Genomic DNA, 20,215 nt, shown 5'->3' on the forward strand with positions numbered 1-20,215 from the left:
AGGGTTGAGGTCTGCGGGAGCTCAGTAAACCCTGTAACTCCTCAGCATGTGCCCGGCTGAGTCCAGCTGTGCTTGGGCAGCCCCTGCTGCCTTGCCCCCGTCCCTGCCGTGGGAGGGACGGGCGCTCATTTATGGTGATCAGTAACGTTTATCAGAGGCTTTCTGTGTGCTGGGCGTTGAGTCGTTATAATGCTTGTGTGAGGTAGCGACCGAAAAGATCCCATTTATAGATAAAGGAGTCAATGCTCAGAGAGGGTAGGTAACTTGCCCAAGGTTCCCCAGCGACCGAGGCAGAATTTGAACCTGGGACCTGACTCTAGAGATCGTGCTCTGAAAGCCAGGATCCTGAACCACCTCCTTGCAATGGCTGTGGTGCGGAGTAACCCCAGGGAGCTTTAATTTAGTCTTACATCCTGCAGGGAATTCCTCTTTTGTATTTTGCGGAGCTAGAACCCCGCTCCAGGTTACCCAGCAGTTTGATGGCTGAGCTGGGGCTTGAACACAGATCTCCCCAGCCCCAGGGTCTGGCAGTAGCAACCTTCCATGGGTCCTGCTCCTGTGGTTGGAATGGAAGCTATTGGAACCACCGCCCCCTCCACCTGACCTTCTTGCCCCCGACAGGTCCCCGGTGAAGCCCTTTCTCTCTCTCCAGCTCTTGGACCTGCGCAGGACAGTATCCACAATCTTTGTCCTTAGGGTTTGGAAGGTGACTTGGGGCCCTGCAGGCAGCTTGGCTTGTCCCACGTGGGTCCCTGCTCTGTGTTCCTGAGCATCCTCATCAGGTGAGAAATGAAACGAGGCTTCAGCCCTTGTGTCATTAGATGAAGGCGTGCCCACCACATGACAGCTGGTACCTTTGTTCTCCATTTCAGTGGTGTTGTGCTCAGGTAGAAATCATCTCTCTGTGTCACTTACTTCCCATAAACCTTGACCAAGCGCCTGGTGGGCCTCGCATGTGGTAAAGAATGCACCTGCCAGGGCAGGAGATACGGGTTTAATCCCTGGGTCGGGAAGATCCCCTGGAGAAGGAAATGGCAGCCCACTCCAGTATTCTTGCCTGGACAATCCCATGGACAGAGGAGCCTGGTGAGCTATAGTCCAGGGGGTCGCAGAGAGTCAAGACATGACTGAGTGGCTGAGCGTGCACACACATGCTCAAGCGCCTGGCGTGTGAGAGCTCTGGGGACCCCAGATGCATGGCATGCTGTGTACCTTGAAGTTGTGAGGTGATTGCAAGAGACAGAGGCAGTTAGCTGTTGCACACTCTGCAGCTTGCTGCGGGGTAGGGGAATCATGGTGGGCTTCTTGGTTGAGGTGTCTTTTTCATCCTGGCCTGAATAGATGAGTTTCATCAGATCAGGATGAGGGGGTGGTGGTGAACACGAGGAAATTCATGAAACAACAATGCGTTGGAATGTTATTCAGCCTTAAAAAGGAAGGTATTCCTACCACAGGTGATGACATGGATGAACCTGGAGGACATTAAGTTAAGTAAGATAAGCTGGATCCAGAAGGAGAAACACCGCATAATTCCACTTATGTGAGGAATCCAGTGGTCGAACTCTGAGACACAGAGAGTGGAAGGGTGGTTGTCAGGGGCTGGGGCAGGAGGGAGTAGGGAGATGCTCTGGGTGTCAGGCTTCAGGCCGGCCAGACGGGTCAGCTTCAGAGCCCTGGTGTTTGATGACATTGTGCTCAGACATGGCCATTAACATCCGTGAGGAGGGAGATCTTGGGTGAAGCGTTCTCAGCACAATGGAAAACTCCGTTGGGCTTGCGTCTTATTTAGGGAGAGGCGCTCACATTTGTGGGGAGGAACAAAACAGTGCAGCCCCATCACTGAAGAGCGTCCTTAGGGAGGCTGGCTCAGAGGCTGCTGGCCCAGGCGGGTGGCTGGCCGCAGGTGAGGCCAGGTAAAGGGGTTGGTGACGCCAGGCGGGGGCGCGACACCCACATCTCAGCATAAGGATCGTGCCTGTGGGTGGCGAGCCGCTCCCTCTAGGAGAAGCCTGGCACGGGAGGGACCAAGGGCCCCGGAACCCGAGCCTTCTGCCCTGCTGGGTCCAGGGTGCCAGGCGCCCTGGCCGTGGGCATGTCTGCACCAGGCGCATGTGCCCTGCTGAGCTCTCATCCCACTTGTATCCAGGGCACGTGTAAATCAGGCGGGCACGTGGCACACTCAGCAGATGAGAAGGCTGGCGTGATCCCTTTGATCAAGAGATTTCAGCAGGGCTTGGTGGGGAGGGCGATGAGCGGGCGGAGCACAGAGGACGTTTAGAGCAGTGACACTGTGACGATCCCGTCGTGGTGGATTCATGTCGTCGTGCGGACATCCAGACCCAGGGAACATGCAACCCCACTGGCGAAGCTGATGTGACTGGTGACTGTGGTGTGTCAGTGTGGCTTCGTCATTTGTAACAAACGTCTGGCTCTGATGGTGGGTGTCGGTAATGAGGGAGGCTGTGCGTGAGCAGGGGCTGCTGGTAGATGGGGGGACCTCTGTACCTTCCTCCTGATTTTGCTGTGAACCTGAAACTGCTTTATAAAATAGTTGGTGTGAGATATCACGTCTAACCTCATGTTGCAACGATGAACAACAACATATCCAGGTCTTTGCTTCTATAAGAAGCGTGGGGCAGCTGAGCCCTCCAGAAGAAGTCCTTGTAAGAAGACGCAGATGTCACACAAGCCTTGGAGTGAAGGAGCAGCTTCCTGAGCCTAGGTCTCCAGCACCTGGCTGCAGCCTTGCCCCCTGCTCTGGGTTTCTTGAAGATAAGAGCCCAAGAGATATCACTCAGCTGGTCTTCAGTGACGTATTAAGTCTTGATTTCTCCCCGCCGCCCCCCCCCCCCCGCCCCATGGCTATGGTGTCACGGAATTAGACTACCGGCTTGTTTTTAGTTTTACAGATTTACCAGTGTTTTAAGTTACCATAAAAGTGTGAAATCTAGCGTCATGTCAAGTTCTTCTAAATCGTTAGTGCTCTCTGCTGCCACCTGTGAGAGGCAGTGTCTTCACCCAGCGCCACCTTGCCTCGTTTCTCCTCTGAAGGTTACAGTGCTCCAGGGAGGTGGAAAGGCGGGTGCTGTTCCCCCAGAGAAAGGCTCAGAGAGGCTAGACCCTGGTACAAGGCTGAGAACCAGGGCCCTTGTTACCTGGTCATGTTCAGCATGCAGTCAGACAGACTGTCTCCTCGGGGGCGCGTGTGACTGTGTGTGTCTCCTCCATTGGGAAATGCTCTGTTAAGGACACTCCTCCCTTAGGTGAGTCGGGAGCCCGGCTCTCTCCTTGGGAAGGGGCCTTGTAGCCAGCAGGCAGGTGCTCAGCAGATGCTTGTGCTGTTGATGTTCAGTTGCTCAGTCTGTCTGACTCTGTGACCCCATGGACTGCAGCGCACCAGGCCTCCCAGCCCCTCACTATCTTCCGAAGTTTGCCCAAGTTCACGTCCACTGACTTGGTGATACTACCCAACCATCTCATCCTCTGCTGCCCTTTTCTCCTTTTGCCTTCTGTCTTCCCCAGCATCAGCGGCCCTGGTTGTGGACACAGCATACCACGTCCCATGGGACCGGGGTCTCCTCCCCTGCTGGTAGAACACCTTGGCTTCCATCCTGGCTCTGACATGGAAAGGTGCATGGTTGCACAGCTTATTTCATGACATCTCAGGTTCTTCTGCCTTAATATCCCTGTGATATTTTGATGAAATAGTAGTTCTTAATCACTGCAAGTGAGTGGTGATGATTACCACTGGTTCCTGGGTCACATGCAGAGATTGGAGTTGGACAAATTTGGACGCCAGCTGTGACTTTACATCTTCACTCTGAGCCTGATTAAAGGCCTGTAGAAGGGACTGGGAGACCACTTCCCGGAGAGAGATTCTGTGACACCAGCAAGACTGCGTACCCGGGGCACTTGCCTGGTGGGCACTGGAGTTGTCATCAGATCCTCGAGTCTCCAAGCTCCCTGAGGGCTGGGCCACATGGCCCTTCCTGGCTCACCCTGCCTTCCTCGTGTGGCCCGGCTCGCGCCTGCCCCCGGGCCTTTGCATGTGCCTTGTGCCACATGCATCCAGCAGCTCACTGGCTCCCTCTCTGCCTTGGGGCCCCCAGAGAGGCCTTCCCAGCACAGCCCACAAAATGACACCCTCCCCACCACCTGTCCTTGCACCCCACCTGGCTTTCCTCCCAGCGTGTCTCGTTGTCCCATCTGTTCCATGTTGGTTGGCGTGTCTCCCCTCCTAGGGAGGGGGCCCTGCCTCCTGCAGGCAGAGACTTTGGTTTTCTCTATTCCTTCTTTACTCACAGCGCCAGGAGCAGCTCTTGGACCTTGTAGGTGCTCAGTAAGTTTGTGTCAACCCAGTGAATTTCAAATTTTCTTTGGCAACACCTTAGTTGACCCCAGGAGAGGGACACCTCAGACCCTCCTCCTCACCAGCACCTTAGATGGCCTGGTTTCTCACCATGTGACTCGCGGGTTTCACACCGTCACAGGTGTGATGGGGAAGCCAGGCCTCGACCTCCTAGCTGTGTCCTTGTGATGCTGACGTGGCTGTTCTGGGTCAGAAAAGACAGGGGAGGGCCTATTTTTTGACCCAAAGGCTGAGCAGGAGCCCTCGTGATTCCTCATTCTTCCCTTCCTTCCTCTGAGACCTGGATGGTGGGCTTCTGCCCCCTCTGTGGCCGCCTGTGGACAGCGTGTGTCCTGGGACCCATTTCTCGCCTCAACGTCTTTGGGCCTCTTTCTGCCTAGGTATCCTGAGTATAATGGGACAGAGGGACCACCTATTTATCTTGTCCTCATCCTCCCCCATTTCTTCCTCCTTCCAATTCATTTGTACCCCAACAACGTGGGGTAGTGTTTCTTAGGTGTGTGTAAAGGAGTAAACGAGATAATGGGCTTTGAACAGAGCTTGACAAGTAGAAGAGCTTGAATTTTAGCTAAAAAGAGGTACCAACACACCATACTTCTTTCCAAAAGAGGACTTGAAGCAGCATATTAAAACAGTTTAAAAAATAGAGTGAAACGGGTCATATGTAAGTTGGCCCCAGGTAGAAAGGCAGTTTGGTGATCAGAGGGAGGGTTAGGGCATGTTGTGGTGGCTGCATGGCCGAGTGGCTGCGCTGGATGTGTGACTTTGGCTGTGAGCTTCTTGCAGCCAGTTCTAAGAGGATTGGTTAGGGGAAAAAAAATAAAACTGGCTTTCCGGGGGAAATTCACAAGTTCCTGGGCCTGAGATCTGAGTGTTGTAAACAGTCCACTGTGGGTGGACAGTGACAACAGGTAAGCTTGCTGTAGGTGGAAACCTTGGATGCTCATTGAATTTAAAGGCGAGATTCTCTATCACTGAATTGCTGTCCCACATTGAAGATGTCAGGAGAGCTGCTCCTGCAAGTAATTATCAACTGTGTGTTGGAGGGGCCCCTGTCCCTCTTCACAGTATATGGGAGTCAGCGCAAGAAGACCAGATCTCTCAGTAATCTGGAGTATGTCTGTGTCAGTATGGAGTCACTTGGGCTTCCCATGTGGCTCAGTGGTAAAGAATCTGCCTGCCGATGCAGGAGATGTGGGTTCGACCCCTGGGTCAGGAATATCCCCTGGATCAGAAAGATCCCCTGGAGGAAGAAATGGCAAACCATTCTAGTATACTTGCCTGGAGAATCCCATGGACAGAGTAGCCTGGTGAGCTGCAGTCCACGGGGTCACAAAGAGTCGGACATGACTGCACACGCAGGAGCATGAAGTCAGTTTCATGAAATCTGCTGTCTGACCGGTGGTTGATAACTGGCTCTAACTGGGAATAGATCAGTATTCAAAGCAGACGCCGTCCGCTTAGCAGGGACTTGGAAAAACACTCAGAAGTCATCACTCTGTAATTCCTTAGTGGCTGGTTAGCTGGTTATGTTCACCAAGGAAACGCCTCCACATTTATTCTCATCCTGCCCTGCCTTTGGATTCTGTGTGGTTAGTAAGAGTGATTGACTGAGCCCACTGGATCTCCTAGACTGTATAGGAATTATTTTTGAAAGGGAAAAGGGAACTCGTCTAGACAAGTGGCCCTAAATAGCACATAATCCAGACCGGTGAGGGGTGGTGTAGCAGGCAGGATCTGCCGGTTAATTTGCACTTGGCTTTCTTCCCTTAGGTGACCTGCGACAAGCCATCGTGGCCATGATGAACAGGAAAGACGAGCTGGAGGAAGAGAACAGGTATCCAGCGCTGGGGCTGGAGGGGTCGCTCCTTCATGGAAATCCTACCTCTGGGGCAGAGAGAAGATCACCGTGAAGGAAGTTTTGCTTCAGGGGAAGAATTGTGACCAGTGATTTCTGATTTTTTGTTCTGAGATGTACTACTTTATTTTTCAACTTTTTATTTTATGACGGAGTAGAACCAACTGACAGTGTTGTGATAGCTTCTGGTGAACAGCAAAGGGACTCAGCTGTATATATGCGTGTATCCATTCTGGGATGTACCACTTTAGTATATGTAATGTGGCTTGAGTGTTAACAGGGAATGAAATGATCATGCACTATCTTAGAACAAACTGAGAATTTGTAAAGCAGTCTTTTTAATTTTTTAATTCTTTTTTTTTTAAATAGCCTTTGAGATATAATTCACATGTCATATAATTCATAGATTATATAATTTAAATATCATATAAAACATAAAACTTTAGTATTCAGTGGTTTTCAGATATGTGCAACCATCTCACCACAGTCAATTTTAGAACATTTTCTTTGCCTCAAAATGAAGCTCCATCCTCACAGCTGTCACCCTGAGCCCCCTTTAAGCAGCGGGTAACCTTTCATTGAGGTTCTGTCCACCACGTTCCAAGCACTAGTGTACTTAACATTTTCTCGAATGGGGGATACCTATAGTAAGACGGTGTATGGAGTCTTTTGATTTTCCCCAAAGCCCTGTTGCAGACATTGAGAAGCCAAAGGGTTTTATTCATTTTGATTCCCTGTTGAAACCAGGGCTGGATACCAGACAGCTGTTAGCTGTGTTGCCTCTGTCTAGCTGCCCAAACGTGAACCGCTTCAGTGCCGGGACCTCGTCTGGGCTACAAGCTGGTCAGTAGAGGGATCTGCCTGCGGTTATCTGCAGAGCCTCTGTGAGCACACGTTTGCCGGCCTGGGGGTCAGTGAGTAGGTGTGTGTGTGCGTGCACACGTGTGTGCACGCTCATGCCGCCCTCTTAGGCTTGCCCTTGAGCAGGAATTGTGTCCCTGGGGATGTGCATTCTGATTCTCCTTTTTAAAACTTGCTTTGGGCCCTGTTTGACAAGCTTCTCCCTCACCCTTTATGGAAACATACAAGAGCGAACAAACGTGATTTGGAAAAACAAGTGTTTTTAAAAAGGAATCCTCAGACAGTGTGATTTTTCCAGTGAAAGTAAATCTCAGTGACAGGCTGTGGACTTTGTAGGGTGCTTTTTCCTTTTTGCAGCTGGGGCTGTTATCTTAGAAAAAGCCACAGGTTTTGTGTTACTTTGTAGAGAACAATAGTCACTGTTGGGTCATTTCTTCTCCTTCCCATCAAGAGAAAAAGAAATCACACCCAGTTTGTGTTGGGGGGGTAGTTTCCAGGCCCCAAGAGGGAATTTTTTCAAAACTTTCAAGCAGTGTTGAGACACGCCGTGTTTGTTTTTGGAGCGGGGCTTCAGGGAGCAGTGGAGGTGGGGTGGTTCAGACACTGCTGCTTGTGGTCTGGTGCCTCATGGCAAGTGTCCTCTAGATTTAGGATGCAGCTGCACCAAAGTTAGTAAATGTTTTCGGGAAATAGCCATTTGAGGTCCGTAGCTGGTCATTAGAACCCTGCTTGGCTCAATTCTAGGTGGTAACTTGTGGTTATTTCTGGAAGAGCTGCTGTCTTCTCTGCTATTCAAGACCAAAGGTGACAGGCGTTCAAGCGAGCGTGTTTGCAGGGTGAGCGTGCTCCAGATACAGTACAAAGCACACTCACGGCAATGTCAGGTTATCCATCTCCAGATACAGTACAAAGCACACTCACGGCAATGTCAGGTTATCCATCTCTAGATACAGTACAAAGCACACTCATGCAATGTCAGGTTATCCATCTCCGTAAGACAGCCTGTATGCTTGTTTAACCTGGAGGTGGCGACGGAGCAAGGGTGAAGGGCGTTTTGTGAGATTGTGGGCAAAGGAGAAATGAGACTCCCGTCGTCCATCAGATAACTGGAGCCTGTCTTCTGTGTTTGTGGCTCAGGTGGTCTTTTTTGGCCTGTCCTGCCAGCCCTTCCTTTGTTAAATCTCATACGTAGTGTAGCTGGGCCGAGACGTCCCGGTTGAGCACGCACACCTCAGTGTGGGATGTCTGGGAGGGGGCGTGCCTGGGATTGGCTCAACTCATTGTTTTCCCTTGGTTTAAACCACCAAACCCACAAGCTCTCAGAGTCAGGCCTCCGGTGGTTCCCCAGGGCTCATCCTAATTACGACGCAGAGACTCTTGAGCAGAACTGGGTAGCTCCTCAAAGCAGTTTGTACGAGATGGACGTGAACTGCGGTTTCTGCAGAGCCTTATGGAAGATGAATGAACTAGGACTTGACTCTGTGAACCCCGGGTTGGCAGCCTCTGAACAGGTGGGATCTCCTCCTCCTCCCAGGTCGCTGCGGAACCTGCTTGACGGAGAGATGGAGCACTCAGCCGCGCTCCGCCAGGAGGTCGACACCTTGAAGCGGAAGGTGGCCGAACAGGAGGAGCGGCATGTTACGAAGGTCCAGGCACTGGCGAGGTAGGGGGCGGAGGGGCTGGGGGAGGCGCTGACGAGGTAGGGGGTGGAGGGGCTGGGGGAGGCGCTGGCCAGCCCCCAAGCACACTTTTCATCAGTACTTACTAATTTAAAGTGACCAATGGAAATAACACTTACATAGCTGAAATTTTAACTTATTAAATATTGAGTAAGTATTAAATAGTATACATGCACATGGTTCAAAATACAAAAGTCATGAATGGTTAAACTCTGCAATTGCCAGCTCACCCCTGGAGGGTGGGCAGCGTCACCTCCTAGAGATGCCCCTGTGTACTCGAGCAGATGCGAACATTCCGATACATGAACTTTCTCTTCTTCCCATCTCCCTCCTCTCCTCTCTTTCTTCCTTGATACAAGTGGTCCCGTATCCTGCACCCTCCTCCCTCCGCAGCTTAGAGACCGTCCTGCGCTGGGTGCACAGACCTGCCTGCTGATACCCCACCGTCTACCCACAGCAGGGCTCATTTGGCCGAGGTGCCAGCAGCCAGGTGTCTGAGTCATTTCTAGCCCTTTGCTGCTTCTGATAATCTTTGCAGTTGTCATTGTGTCCTCGTATGAGTGTATTTGCCAGAAAAGTTCCTGGAAGTGGAATTGCGAGGTCAAAGCCCTGTGTTTTTCTTTCCTTTTATTATTATTTATTTGTTTAACTTATTTGGCTGCTCCGGTCTTAGTTGTGGCATAGGATCTTTGATCTTAGTTGTGGTGTGTGAACTCTTAGTAGCGGCCTGCGGGGTCTAGTTCCCTGCCCAGGGACTGAACCTGGGCCCCCGGCATTGGGAGTGTGGAGTCTTAGCCACTGGAGCACCAGGGAAGTCCCCACAGTGCTTTCTGAGTTGGATAAGGGTCGTCAACCTGCCTTTAACAAGGGCTGGGTCTCCCCCAGCACACCCCTGCCTCTGGCGGATCCAGCTTTGGGGGTCTTTGATAAAATCCCAGGTAAAAGCAGGGCTGGCGAAATAGTTTTCATTTCCCTGATTCAGAGTATGGTTGAACCTCTTTACAGTTGAGTTATCTTATTTTCTTTTCCATGACTTTGTTTAGATCTAATTAAAGAAAACTGTAAAGCAACGCACCCCCCCCCCCGCCCCCCGCCCATCCCCAAGCTCCAACTGCCATAATGAGATTTTACTGAATTTGTCACATGCAAACATATTTTCATGGGCTCTACTTGAAATCTCCAGCCCGTCGCTTCCTAGGCTGTGTCCTTCTACCATAGTAAAAGCTTCATAGTCACCATGTTTATGTGCCTGGATGTGGCATTTCATTGAGCCAATGCACCATATGAAATAACCATTTCAGATTGCTGGATATTTGAGTTGTTCCAGTTTTTTCCCCATTTTTTGTAAGATAAGCACTTTAACTGGTTGTTCTTTTGTTGTTGTTCAGTCACTCAGTCATGTGTGACTTTTTACGACCCCATGGACGATAGCACACCAGGCTTCCCTGTCCTTCACCATCTCCCAAAGTTTGCTGAACTCCACTGAGTCAATGATGCCATCCAGCCGTCTCATTCTCTGTCATCACCTTTTCCTCCTGCCTTCAATCTTCCCCAGCATCAGGGTCTTTTCCAGTGAGTCGGCTCTCTGCATCAGGTGGCCCACGTATTGGAGCTTCAGCTTCAGCCCTTCCGATGAATATTCAGGGTTGATTTCCTTCAAGATTGACTTGGCCTGATCCCCTTGCAGGCCAGGGGACTCTCAAGAGTCTTCTCCAATGCCACAGTTCGAAAGCATCAATTCTTTGGTGCTCAGCCTTGTTCATGGTCCAAGTTTCACATCTTTACATGACTGTTGGAAAAACCATGGCTTTGACTATATGGATTCTTGAAGGCTTTAAAATAGACCGGGAGATGCATCTATCTTGTGGAGGGGGTAGGGTGCGGGAGCCCAGGGTTAAGGAAGCTCGACCGCGGCAGCATTACCATCCCCGCGCCATCAGCTGTTGTGAGTGACACGAATGTAATTGTTATGTATATGTAACGGGAAGTTGGCAGCGTGATCCCACATTTATGTATTTTTTGGCTGTGCTGGGTCCTCATTGTGGCGTGTAGCTGAGTAGCGTGGCACACGGGCTTAGTTGCTCCACAGCTGGGTCCCCTGCCTTGGAAGGCAGTTTCTTAACCACTGGACCACTGGGAAGTCCCCCTGTGTTTAATTTCAATTTGAACTTCTCTCCTGCATTCACGTTTGAAAGTGACACATCCCGAGCATCAGAAACAAGTCCCAGGTGCCTGATACGGCATTTTCTCACCTGGCCCCCGTCTTACCTGGCCATGCCAGGGTTCTGTGGTGCGATTGTGTTCTATGTTCTCAATAAAGACTGTAGTCTGTGGAGACCTGGGTTCTGAATCATTGAAGACAGACAGACTTCCATCCTTTATTATTTTTTATTGTGTCAGGAGCCAGCTCAGCCTCGAGTTGCTGCTCCATGGCTTGCAAATTGGGTGTTGGGTCTGAACCGCTTCACTTTCACAGGCGTGTGTTTGTTCATTTATGAAATGGATGGGATGGTCTTATCCCCTTGAGAGGGCCCACTGAGGAAAGTGTGTGAAAGTCCGTAAGGCAGCAGCGAGTGATTGGAGTGTGTTTTACAGTAAATGTGTTTTGAGTATATGATAATTTTGGGATAAATTTTCTTTAGCCCATGAATGAACTAGAAAAAGGTAACTTCTTAACCACGCTATTCTGTAATCTGGTTTCCCAGGTAAACAATGGGGTGGCTGAGAGTTTGGGCTTCCCTGGTGGCTCAGGGGTAAGGAATCTGCCTGCAAGTGCAGGAGACGTGGGTTTGATCCCTGATTCAGGAAGATCCCCTGGAGGAGAAAATGGCAAACCCACCCCAGCATTCTTAGCTGGGAATCCCATGGACAGAGGAGCCTGGCGGGCTGCAGTCCCCGGGGTCACAGAGGAGTTGAACACAACTTTAGTGACTGAACACACAGACAGCTGAAGGTTTAAGGTGCCTGAAGGTCTGCAGTTTGCAGGTAGAAGGAACTTGGATAAAGCGGGCAAACACTTCAGGAGAAAACAGCATGAAAGTGGACGGAGCAGCGGGATGTGTTTTGAAAGACTCGACTGCTGACATTGCAGACGGACTCCTGCCAGCTGTCAGAAGTTTCTCCTTGCTTCTGGCCGCAGGAGGAGCGGCTGTCCGTGTTGTCAGATGGCGGGTCCCCGTGGTCAGCTGTGGTTGATGGCCCGGGGGTGCTGTCATCCATGGGTCACAGGCAGGGTGTGGAGGGTCAGGGCTGGGGGCGGGGCCCACACAGCTGCACCAGCGCAGCCCTGTTCCAGGTCCCCGTGTGTCCAGGTGGCAGGTTTCATAATGCAGGTAGTTTAGCCTAGTGGTTGGTGGTACCGATTCTGGCGTTGGATCCTGGGGGTCCATTCATGGCTTTGCTGCTTATTAGCTGTGTGACCTTGAGCAAGTCACTTAACTGTCTCTGTTTCCTTGGCTATAAAATGAAGAGAACTCTACCCCATAGAGTAGTTAGATGATAAAATGAGAGACCATATATCAGCTCCATGAATGGGCTTCATAAATGCTCAAACACATTACCTATCATTATCATTTTTCTCTAAGATAGTAATTGTATTATTACTAAGAAACCTTGCCTAATCAAAAGTTGTATTTTAACAGCAGTGGTGCAGAAAGAATTAAGAATTAGGCTATTTCAGACACAGGACAATGAAATTATTTTTGCTGTGTTGCTGAGAAGCGTGTTTGGGTGTGTGTGTGTCTTCCTGGCCCTGAGTACAGAGTTGTGAAATGGGAGCATCCCTGAGCAAATGAAGCGTCTTATTACACATTCATTTTGCTCTAAATTAATGGCTTTCCTTTCACGCCATCACGGCTCAACAAAGAGCGAGGTCATATAAGCAGCCCAGTGCCCTTGTGGCGCCAAGCGTCTGCGCCTTCCCAGGGGGAGTCCTTGTGATCAGTAGCGGTTCAGGATGAGTCAGTCTCCCTCCCTAGATGATGGATTGCCTTACTTCCTGTGGAAGTAAGAAATCTCAAGCTCAACAAGGTCTTAGTGTTTAAGCACAGGGAACTATATCCCATATCCTGTGATAAACAGGATGGGAAATGGAAAAGAACATGAAGAGGAATGTGTGTGTGTATATATGTGTGTGTGTGTATGTGTATAACTGAATCACTTTGCTGCATAGCAGAAACTAATACAACATTGTAAATCCACTGTATATACTTCAGTTAAAAAAAAAAAGCTCTCCCTGTGACATAGGTGTGAGCAGAAAGAAAACTCACAGTAACTGAGTGGAAGTACCTTTGAGGGATGCAAGTGGCCAGGATTGTTGGGGCATTTGTGTTGCTGCCCTATTTATTTATTTGTTTGTTTGGCGCATCAGGTCTTAGCTGTGGCCCGAGGGAGCTTTGTTGTGTCATGTGGGCCCTTTCGCGTGGTGCACGGACTCTAGTTGTGGAGCGCTGGCTCGTAGTCGTGACACACAGGCTTGGCTGCTCCACAGAGTGTGGAATCTTAGTTCCCCAACCAGGGATCGAACTGGCGTCCCCTGCGTTGTAGGGTGGTTTCATAACCACTGGAACACCAGGGAGGTCCCCGGCTCTGCTTTTTTTTGTTTTTAGATCCCCCGGCTGTGTAACAAATGATCTCCAAACTCGACAGCTTAAAACGGAATGTTGAGGATCCTCCACAATTTCCATGAGTTGGGAATGTGGGAATGGCTGAGGGTTTCTCATAAGGTTGTGGTCAAGCGTTAACCAGAGCTGCGGTCATCTGAAGGCTTGACTGCGGTGGAGGGTGCACTTCAGAGCTCACTCGAGTGGCTTTTGGCAGGAGGCTTTGGTTCCCTGCCATGTGGACTGCTCTGTAGGGTTGCTCACAACCTGGCAGCTGGATTTCCGGGGCAAGTAACCCAAGAGCAAGGGAACACACCCAACGCGGAAGCCACTGTGACTTTTGTGACCTAATGCCGGAAATGACAGACGATCACATCTGCCGTATTCTGTTGTCACGCAGCTCAAGCCTGGTTCAGCATGGAAGGGGTCTACACGTGGATGTCAACACCAAGAAGCAGGGGTCTTGGGGGCCACCCTGGAGGCTGCCTGTCACACCTACCCTGGGACAGCACTACCCCAGTCTTCCTTGGCTGGGTCTTCTCCTCTCCATTCTGTCCTGGTGCTTTGGCAGGAATAACCCCACCACTGCCCCACTGGGCTCCAGAGCACGGCAGATGTCACCGGCCTGGACAGTCAGCTTGTTCCATCCCGTGGCCACCATGATTGGGCTGTGAGCAGTCCCTTGAGAGCAAACCCATGTGCTGGCAGAGTCGTGGGAATGAGAACTCAAGTCCCGAAGCCAGAAGGGCAGAGTCATACATGAGACTGAAAAAGGGAGACTTCCTTTCTCATTCTTTCATGATGTCCCATCCTTCAGTTCTGTTGTTTTCTTTCTTATGGCATTAGCATTTTATTAATATATATTTAGGTCATTGTAATCTTTTTCTTCAAACTTTGCACTGTTTATTTTGTATTGGGGATATAGCCAATTAACCATGTTGTGGTAATTTCAAGTAAACAGCGAAGGGACACAGCCATACATATACATGTATCCATTCTCCCCCAACCCCCTCCCCCACCCCTCAATCCAGGCTGCCACATGGCCCTGAGTAGACTTCCCTGTGCTTACACGGGTGGTCCTTGGTGATTGTCCATTTTGATGTTCAGTTCTATGTCATTAAAGAAACATGTTCCGGAACTGTTTCAAACCCATTATGTAAAGCAAAACTGCAGTCAGAATGAGTGGAGACCAGAGTCCAGTTTTTGTGTGTCTTTCAGAAGATTAGCGTTTGCGTTGCTGCCTGATTCTAAATGCCTGTGGCTGCAGCCTGAGAGTTGGGAAGGAGCTGAGGGTGGGGCTCCCCCACTGAAGAGTTGCTGTAGCATCATTTCCTGAAAAGCTACCCCTTTTATTTTTCCCACGCTAGAGAATCAGCCATCAGTTCAGTTCAGTTCAGTCGCTCAGTCGTGTCCGACTCTTTGCGACCCCATGAATCGCAGCACGCCAGGCCTCCCCGTCCATCACCAATTCCCAGAGTTTACCCAAAGTCCTGTCCATTGAGTCAGTGATGCCATCCTACCATCTTATCCTCTGTCATCCCCTTCTCCTCCCACCTTCAATCTTTCCCAGCATCAGGGTCTTTTCCAATGAGTCAGTTCTTCACATCAGGTGACCAAAGTATAGCAGTTTCAGCTTCATCATCGGTCCTTCCAATGAACACTCAGGACTGATGTCCTTTAGGACAGACTGGTTGGATCTCCTTGCAGTCCGAGGGACTCTCAAGAGCCTTCTCCAATACCACAGTTCAAAAGCATCAATTCTTCGGCGCTCAGCTTTCTTTATAGTACAACTCTCACATCCATACATGGCTTGGTTTAAAAAAACTTTTTCCCTCTTGGTTGGTTGTAGGGATTAAACTCTCCCAAGCACCAAGGCATCAGCTGTGATCTGTCTAATCTGGTCAAGATAATTCCATCTCCTTTCCGAAATGATTGGTTCCGGTAATGGGTTGATCCAACTTGGATTTAGTTCAGGAGGTGAGCGTGAGGTCTAATTCTGGCCATGGAGATGTGGTTGAGGTTTGCTAGGGCTTTGGAGGAAGATGGTCCTTTGCTTGTTGGATGGCGGGAGTGGCTCCCTTTGGAACACGTGCTGTGAGGTACAGAGGCTGGAACTGCTGTGGCCGTTTTACCACCATGAGGGAGACAGTCTCAGGGTAAAGCTTGCACCACAACTTCGCAGGGAGAGGAGGGGTGAGAACTTTTAGTGTGAAGTGATGGAAACCCACCAGAAACTGGCTTGTGAAGAGGTGTCCTTGATTGGCTTGTGTAGCTGATAAATTTGGAGAAGAGCTAGCGCTCTGCCCAGCTGGACCCAGGGACCCTGGGGGGTGTCATGCGGGATCCATATCCTTCTGTATCTCCCCTTCTTTTCCTTGGTTGTAGCTTCATTCTCAGTCCTGATCTTCTCGCATGGTGACAAGAGGGGCCCCAGGCATCGCTAGGCATAAATCCTGTTGGCTCAGTACCCAGAGGAAAGAAAGCATGTCTTCCTGAAAGCTTGTGAGAGAGTTCTGGGATTCACTCATTTTCGTGGTGGGATGTGTTATCCTCGCTGTCCCGGCCTGTGTCACGTGCCCCCTGGAACCAGAAGGTGGCTTGCTTTTCCTCACCTGGCCATGTGGAGCAAGGGCAAATGACAGGGGCATTTCTTCAAAAGGACAGTTGGGGAGCTCGTTCTGTCAGATGGGGGTGAGCGGTGGTCAGGCAGAGACTGTGGGTGTCCCCTGCCATGGGCTGAGTTCCTCGTCACATTTGGAGATTGTCGGTTTCCCAGTGTATAGATTCTGTGCCCTGGAGCCAGCCCTTCCGTGAGTGATGGTGAAGTCTGGGCTTCCGGTCATCCCGGTGTCCCGGCATGGCTTTCCTTGGTGGGATGTTTACATCAGATGCAATTTGACCTTGTTAACAAGCGCCTGGTCCAGCCTCTTTGGCCTCCTTAAATGTATAGTTCTCGGTACCAGCCTCAGTATCCCTTTAAAATAAAAACCAACCCTTTTATTATACTATCCTGAAATGAAATTCATAGCTAACACACCCTGCCTGCACAAATAATTTAAAAAATCAGTATCATACCCTAACTCTAATCTGAAGGAGAAGTAACAGGGAAGTAACTTATAATACAAAGTAGATTGCAATGTACACGGGCTGGGCATGACCTTGCCTGAAAAACATGAAGTGGTAAAGTGCTCTTACCTAGTTGTAATGCACATGTTTGGATTTAAAGGCGGTCAGGTCAGAAGTCACTCTTTAGAAGAAATACAGAAAATGGAAGAACAGAGTGTGGTTGGGCCCTAGGGTAAAAAGTGGTATATGCAGTGTAGAGTTAATTTGAGGATAGGCTCAGATTACAAACAAGCTTTTTTTTTTTTTTAATATATTTTTTTGTTTGACTGCACCGGGTCTTAGTTCTAAGCAGCACTTAGGATCTTTGATCTTCACTGTGGCCTGTGGAAGCTTTTTCAGTTGTGGCCTGTGGGATCTAGTTCCCTGACCAGGGATTGAACCCAGGCCCCCTGCAGTGGGAGCAGGGAGTCTCAGCACCTGGACCACCAGGGAAGTCCTTACAAATAAGCTTTTCACTCACATAAAGGGCCATCAGGACGATGGAAAGCAGGGCAGGATATAGTTTGCTCTTGGTCTTTCAGGAGAGTTTGTAGCCTTGGCCCCACTCTTTTAATGCTGGTAACACCATCGTCTTGGTGACCAAAAGCATCTCCACACTTTGGCCTTGCTTAGCCTTTGCATTACAAGGCACTGGCGAGCTTTAAAACAGTGTCCATACCCAGTTGAGAACCACTGCTTTCGCCCTTTCTGTGTTCTTGTCTTCAAGTTTGTAAACGTACCTTTAGAATTCTGTTCCCACAGCCTTGCGGTCCATGGTCACGTGGCCTCTCTTTTGGTGTCCTTGACTGGGGACCGAACCCTGATCACACGGATGCTCCATTGAGCCCCTGGTGTCCCCCTCCCTTCGCCACTCCCGTCCTTCACTTCTCCTTGAGCAGGAAGCTGGCGTCCCCAGGTCGCCGGCTCTCTCGCCCCGCTGGGTCTCATTAGCTGAGGGAGCTGTGCTCTTCGTCATTCCTCAGCACACCCCTGTCAGCAGCCGACAGGTCCTTAGTGATGAACCCTAGAGCAGCCGAGGAGAGCTGAGTGCACGGGGTGGGACAGGGTGAGGATGGGACACGCATGTCCGGGCAGGAGACAAAGCGATGGCCCAGGAGGAGGAGCTGGCTTCCTGAATTTTAATGCTGCCGGGATCCAGTGAAGGATGGTTGGTCAGTTAATACCCATTCACTGATGAGTTGATTCACTCATCAGACACCTATTCTGAGTGAGCTGGGTCCATCAGAGAGAAACAGGATACAGCTGACTAACCTCTAGGGGGCTGAAAAGGGAGGAACATATAAACAGACTTTAACCTTTCGCTGCTAATTCCCTATGCTCTGGTTAAGGTGGCTGGTCTTAGAAGGAAGTGCAGGGCGGGCCTGGACTTGAGCCCAGCCTCTTTCCTTCAGTTTGGCTGTGCTGGGTCTTTGTTGTGCTGTGCAGGCTTTCTCTGGCTGCGCTGCGTGGGGCTTCTCTTGTGAAGCACAGGCTCTAGAGCACGCAGGGTCAGTAGTTGTGTGTGGGCTTCCCTGGTGGCTCAGATGGTAAAGAATCTGCCTTTAATGCAGGAGACCCAGGTTCAATCCCTGGGTTGGAAAGATCCCCTGGATGAGGGTAGGGCTACCTACTCCAGTATTCTTTCCTGGAGAATCCCATGGACAGAGGAACCTGGTGGGCTGCAGTCCATGGGGTCACAAAGGGTTGGATGTGACTGAGCGACTAACACTTACTTGCCCTCTGGCATGTGGGGTCTTAGTTCCCTGACCAGGGATCGAACCTGTGTCCCCTGCACTGGCAAGTGGATTCTTAACCACTGGACCACCAGGCAAGTCCCTTGAGTCCAACTTCTGTAGGACTGGACTAGAGTGAGGTTAGTGAGGCCCCTCGGTGCAGAAAAAGGGGGGCGCTCGCTCGCTCTGAGGGCCCTGCGAGTGCTGCTTGCGCTTCCAGATGTGATCTCGGCTGGTGATTGCACCCCTGATGCTTCTCACCTAGAAACCCGAGACAGCGTAGACTCTCCTTGCAGACAGCATGGAAGAGGCGCTGCGGGGCCGGCGTGGAGCACAGTGCGTGCCCTGCCCAAGTCCTTAGGAAAGGCCAGCCGTGTCTGCGCTTACCAGTTCTGTGTAAGTCAATTTTTCCTCCATGCAAGGCTGCGCAGAGTCATTTTCTGGAGTTAATCTCACCTGCTGTTGCTCAGATGTAAGTAACTATCTAATTAAGAATTCTCCGGGCTGAGGAACTACATGCTTTGTTTAGTTCTGGCTGTAGATACATGGCAGTCACCAGGGGAGCTTTTAAAACTGCGACGACCAGACCACCCTCCAGACCAATTCCATCAGGATCTCTGGAGGCAAGACCCAGAATGCTCAGCTGCAGCCAAAGTTGACAGCACATGGCTCAGAACAGCGCGTTTCAAACCGTAACTTGCCCACCATGCCCCTGGGGGTCACGGTGGCCCCTCAGACTCTGACACCATGGGCCTGGGGGGGTGGGGGGCCTGAGAGCGAGCATTTGTAGCAAGCTCCCGGGAGGTGCTGACGCTGCGGGCGTCCACACCGCGCTGTGAGTGGCCCGGGCTCACTCCGATGCTGGTGATGATGAGCTGAAAGAGGAAGGTCAGTGGTTCAAAACACCTGGGCTGTTAGAACGACGTGAAGGCACTTGTGACTCTTCTTCAAATCTCAGAACCAAGTCAGGCTGTTGGCCTGTTTGAAGCGTACAGAGAATGCTATACGATCACTACAAAATTAGCACCATTCGCATTTGTCATCTCTGCTTTCAATTTTATTTTTAAGTGAACTATAAACAACATGCCATCTTGTTGTCTGTGGGTTCTGAAAGATCTGCGTGTGGGCTTTTAACTTGAGCCTATCCTTCTGCAGCTTGCCTGGCTTGACCCCGCATCAAGTGGAAGGCTTTTAGGTTAAGATGCCCACAAGGGGGATCCTGGGCTGGAATTCAGTCATGACTGGCCAGTGTGAGATTTCTTAAGAAAGCTCTTGCTTCTCTGCTTGCAAAAATTACTTTTGAGTTGTGAAAGCAACAGAACAACTTGCAGTGGAGAAGAGAGTCCTCAGTCTCATGACCCAGCATGACAGTTATTCCTATTCTTTGTCCACTTCAGCATCGTTTTACAAAGTCACACAACCGTTAGCGTGTACATGTAATTGTAAAAAGAAGTATAGTTGATTTACAGTGTTGTATTAGTTTCTAGTGTGCAGCAAAGTGATCCGTTATATATGTGTGTGTGTGAATATATTCTTTTTCAGATTCTTTTCCATGATAAGTTTTTACAGTATATTGAGTAGAGTTCCCTGGGCTATACAGTAGGATTTTGTTGTTTATTTTATATATAGTAGTGTTTATCTGTTAATCTCGAGCTCCTAATTTATCCTTCCCCTCCCATTTCCCCTTTGGTAACTATAAATTTGTTTTTTGTGTCCGAGTCTACTTTGGTTTTGTACACAAGGTCATTTGCATCATGTTTTGGATCCTATGTACAAGTGATATAACGTGGTATCTGTCTTTCTGGCTGACTTCACTTGGTGTGATCATCTCCAGATCCATCCGTGTTGCTGCAGATGGCGTTATCTCATTCTTTTTAAACGGTTGAGTAACGCTCTATTATGTAGATACGTCACATCTTCTTTATCCGTTTATGTGTCTCTATAAACATTTGGTTGTGTCTGTTCTTGGCTGTTACAAACAGTGCTTCACTGAACACTGGAGTGCATGT

The 20,215-nt window shown here is 50.1% G+C and overlaps 1 protein-coding gene across 5 annotated transcripts in view; it reads left to right on the plus strand.

Moving 5' to 3' along the window:
* The window catches only part of SNX29 (sorting nexin 29), a 596,714-nt gene that overhangs the window by 131,401 nt on the left and 445,098 nt on the right, over positions 1 to 20,215 (plus strand). For all 5 annotated transcript variants that reach the window (XR_011564017.1, XR_011564016.1, XM_019987972.2 and 2 more), the window contains 2 exons: positions 6,143 to 6,206; positions 8,623 to 8,751. Coding sequence is in view for 3 of the 5 variants with exons in the window: in XM_019987972.2 (XP_019843531.2) it covers positions 6,143 to 6,206; positions 8,623 to 8,751 (193 nt within the window). In the remaining 2 variants the exon portion in view is untranslated. The remainder of the gene's footprint in view (positions 1 to 6,142; positions 6,207 to 8,622; positions 8,752 to 20,215) is intronic.

Source organism: Bos indicus, chromosome 25 (assembly GCF_029378745.1).
Source record: "Bos indicus isolate NIAB-ARS_2022 breed Sahiwal x Tharparkar chromosome 25, NIAB-ARS_B.indTharparkar_mat_pri_1.0, whole genome shotgun sequence".
In the NCBI taxonomy this organism is placed as follows: Eukaryota; Metazoa; Chordata; class Mammalia; order Artiodactyla; family Bovidae; genus Bos; species Bos indicus.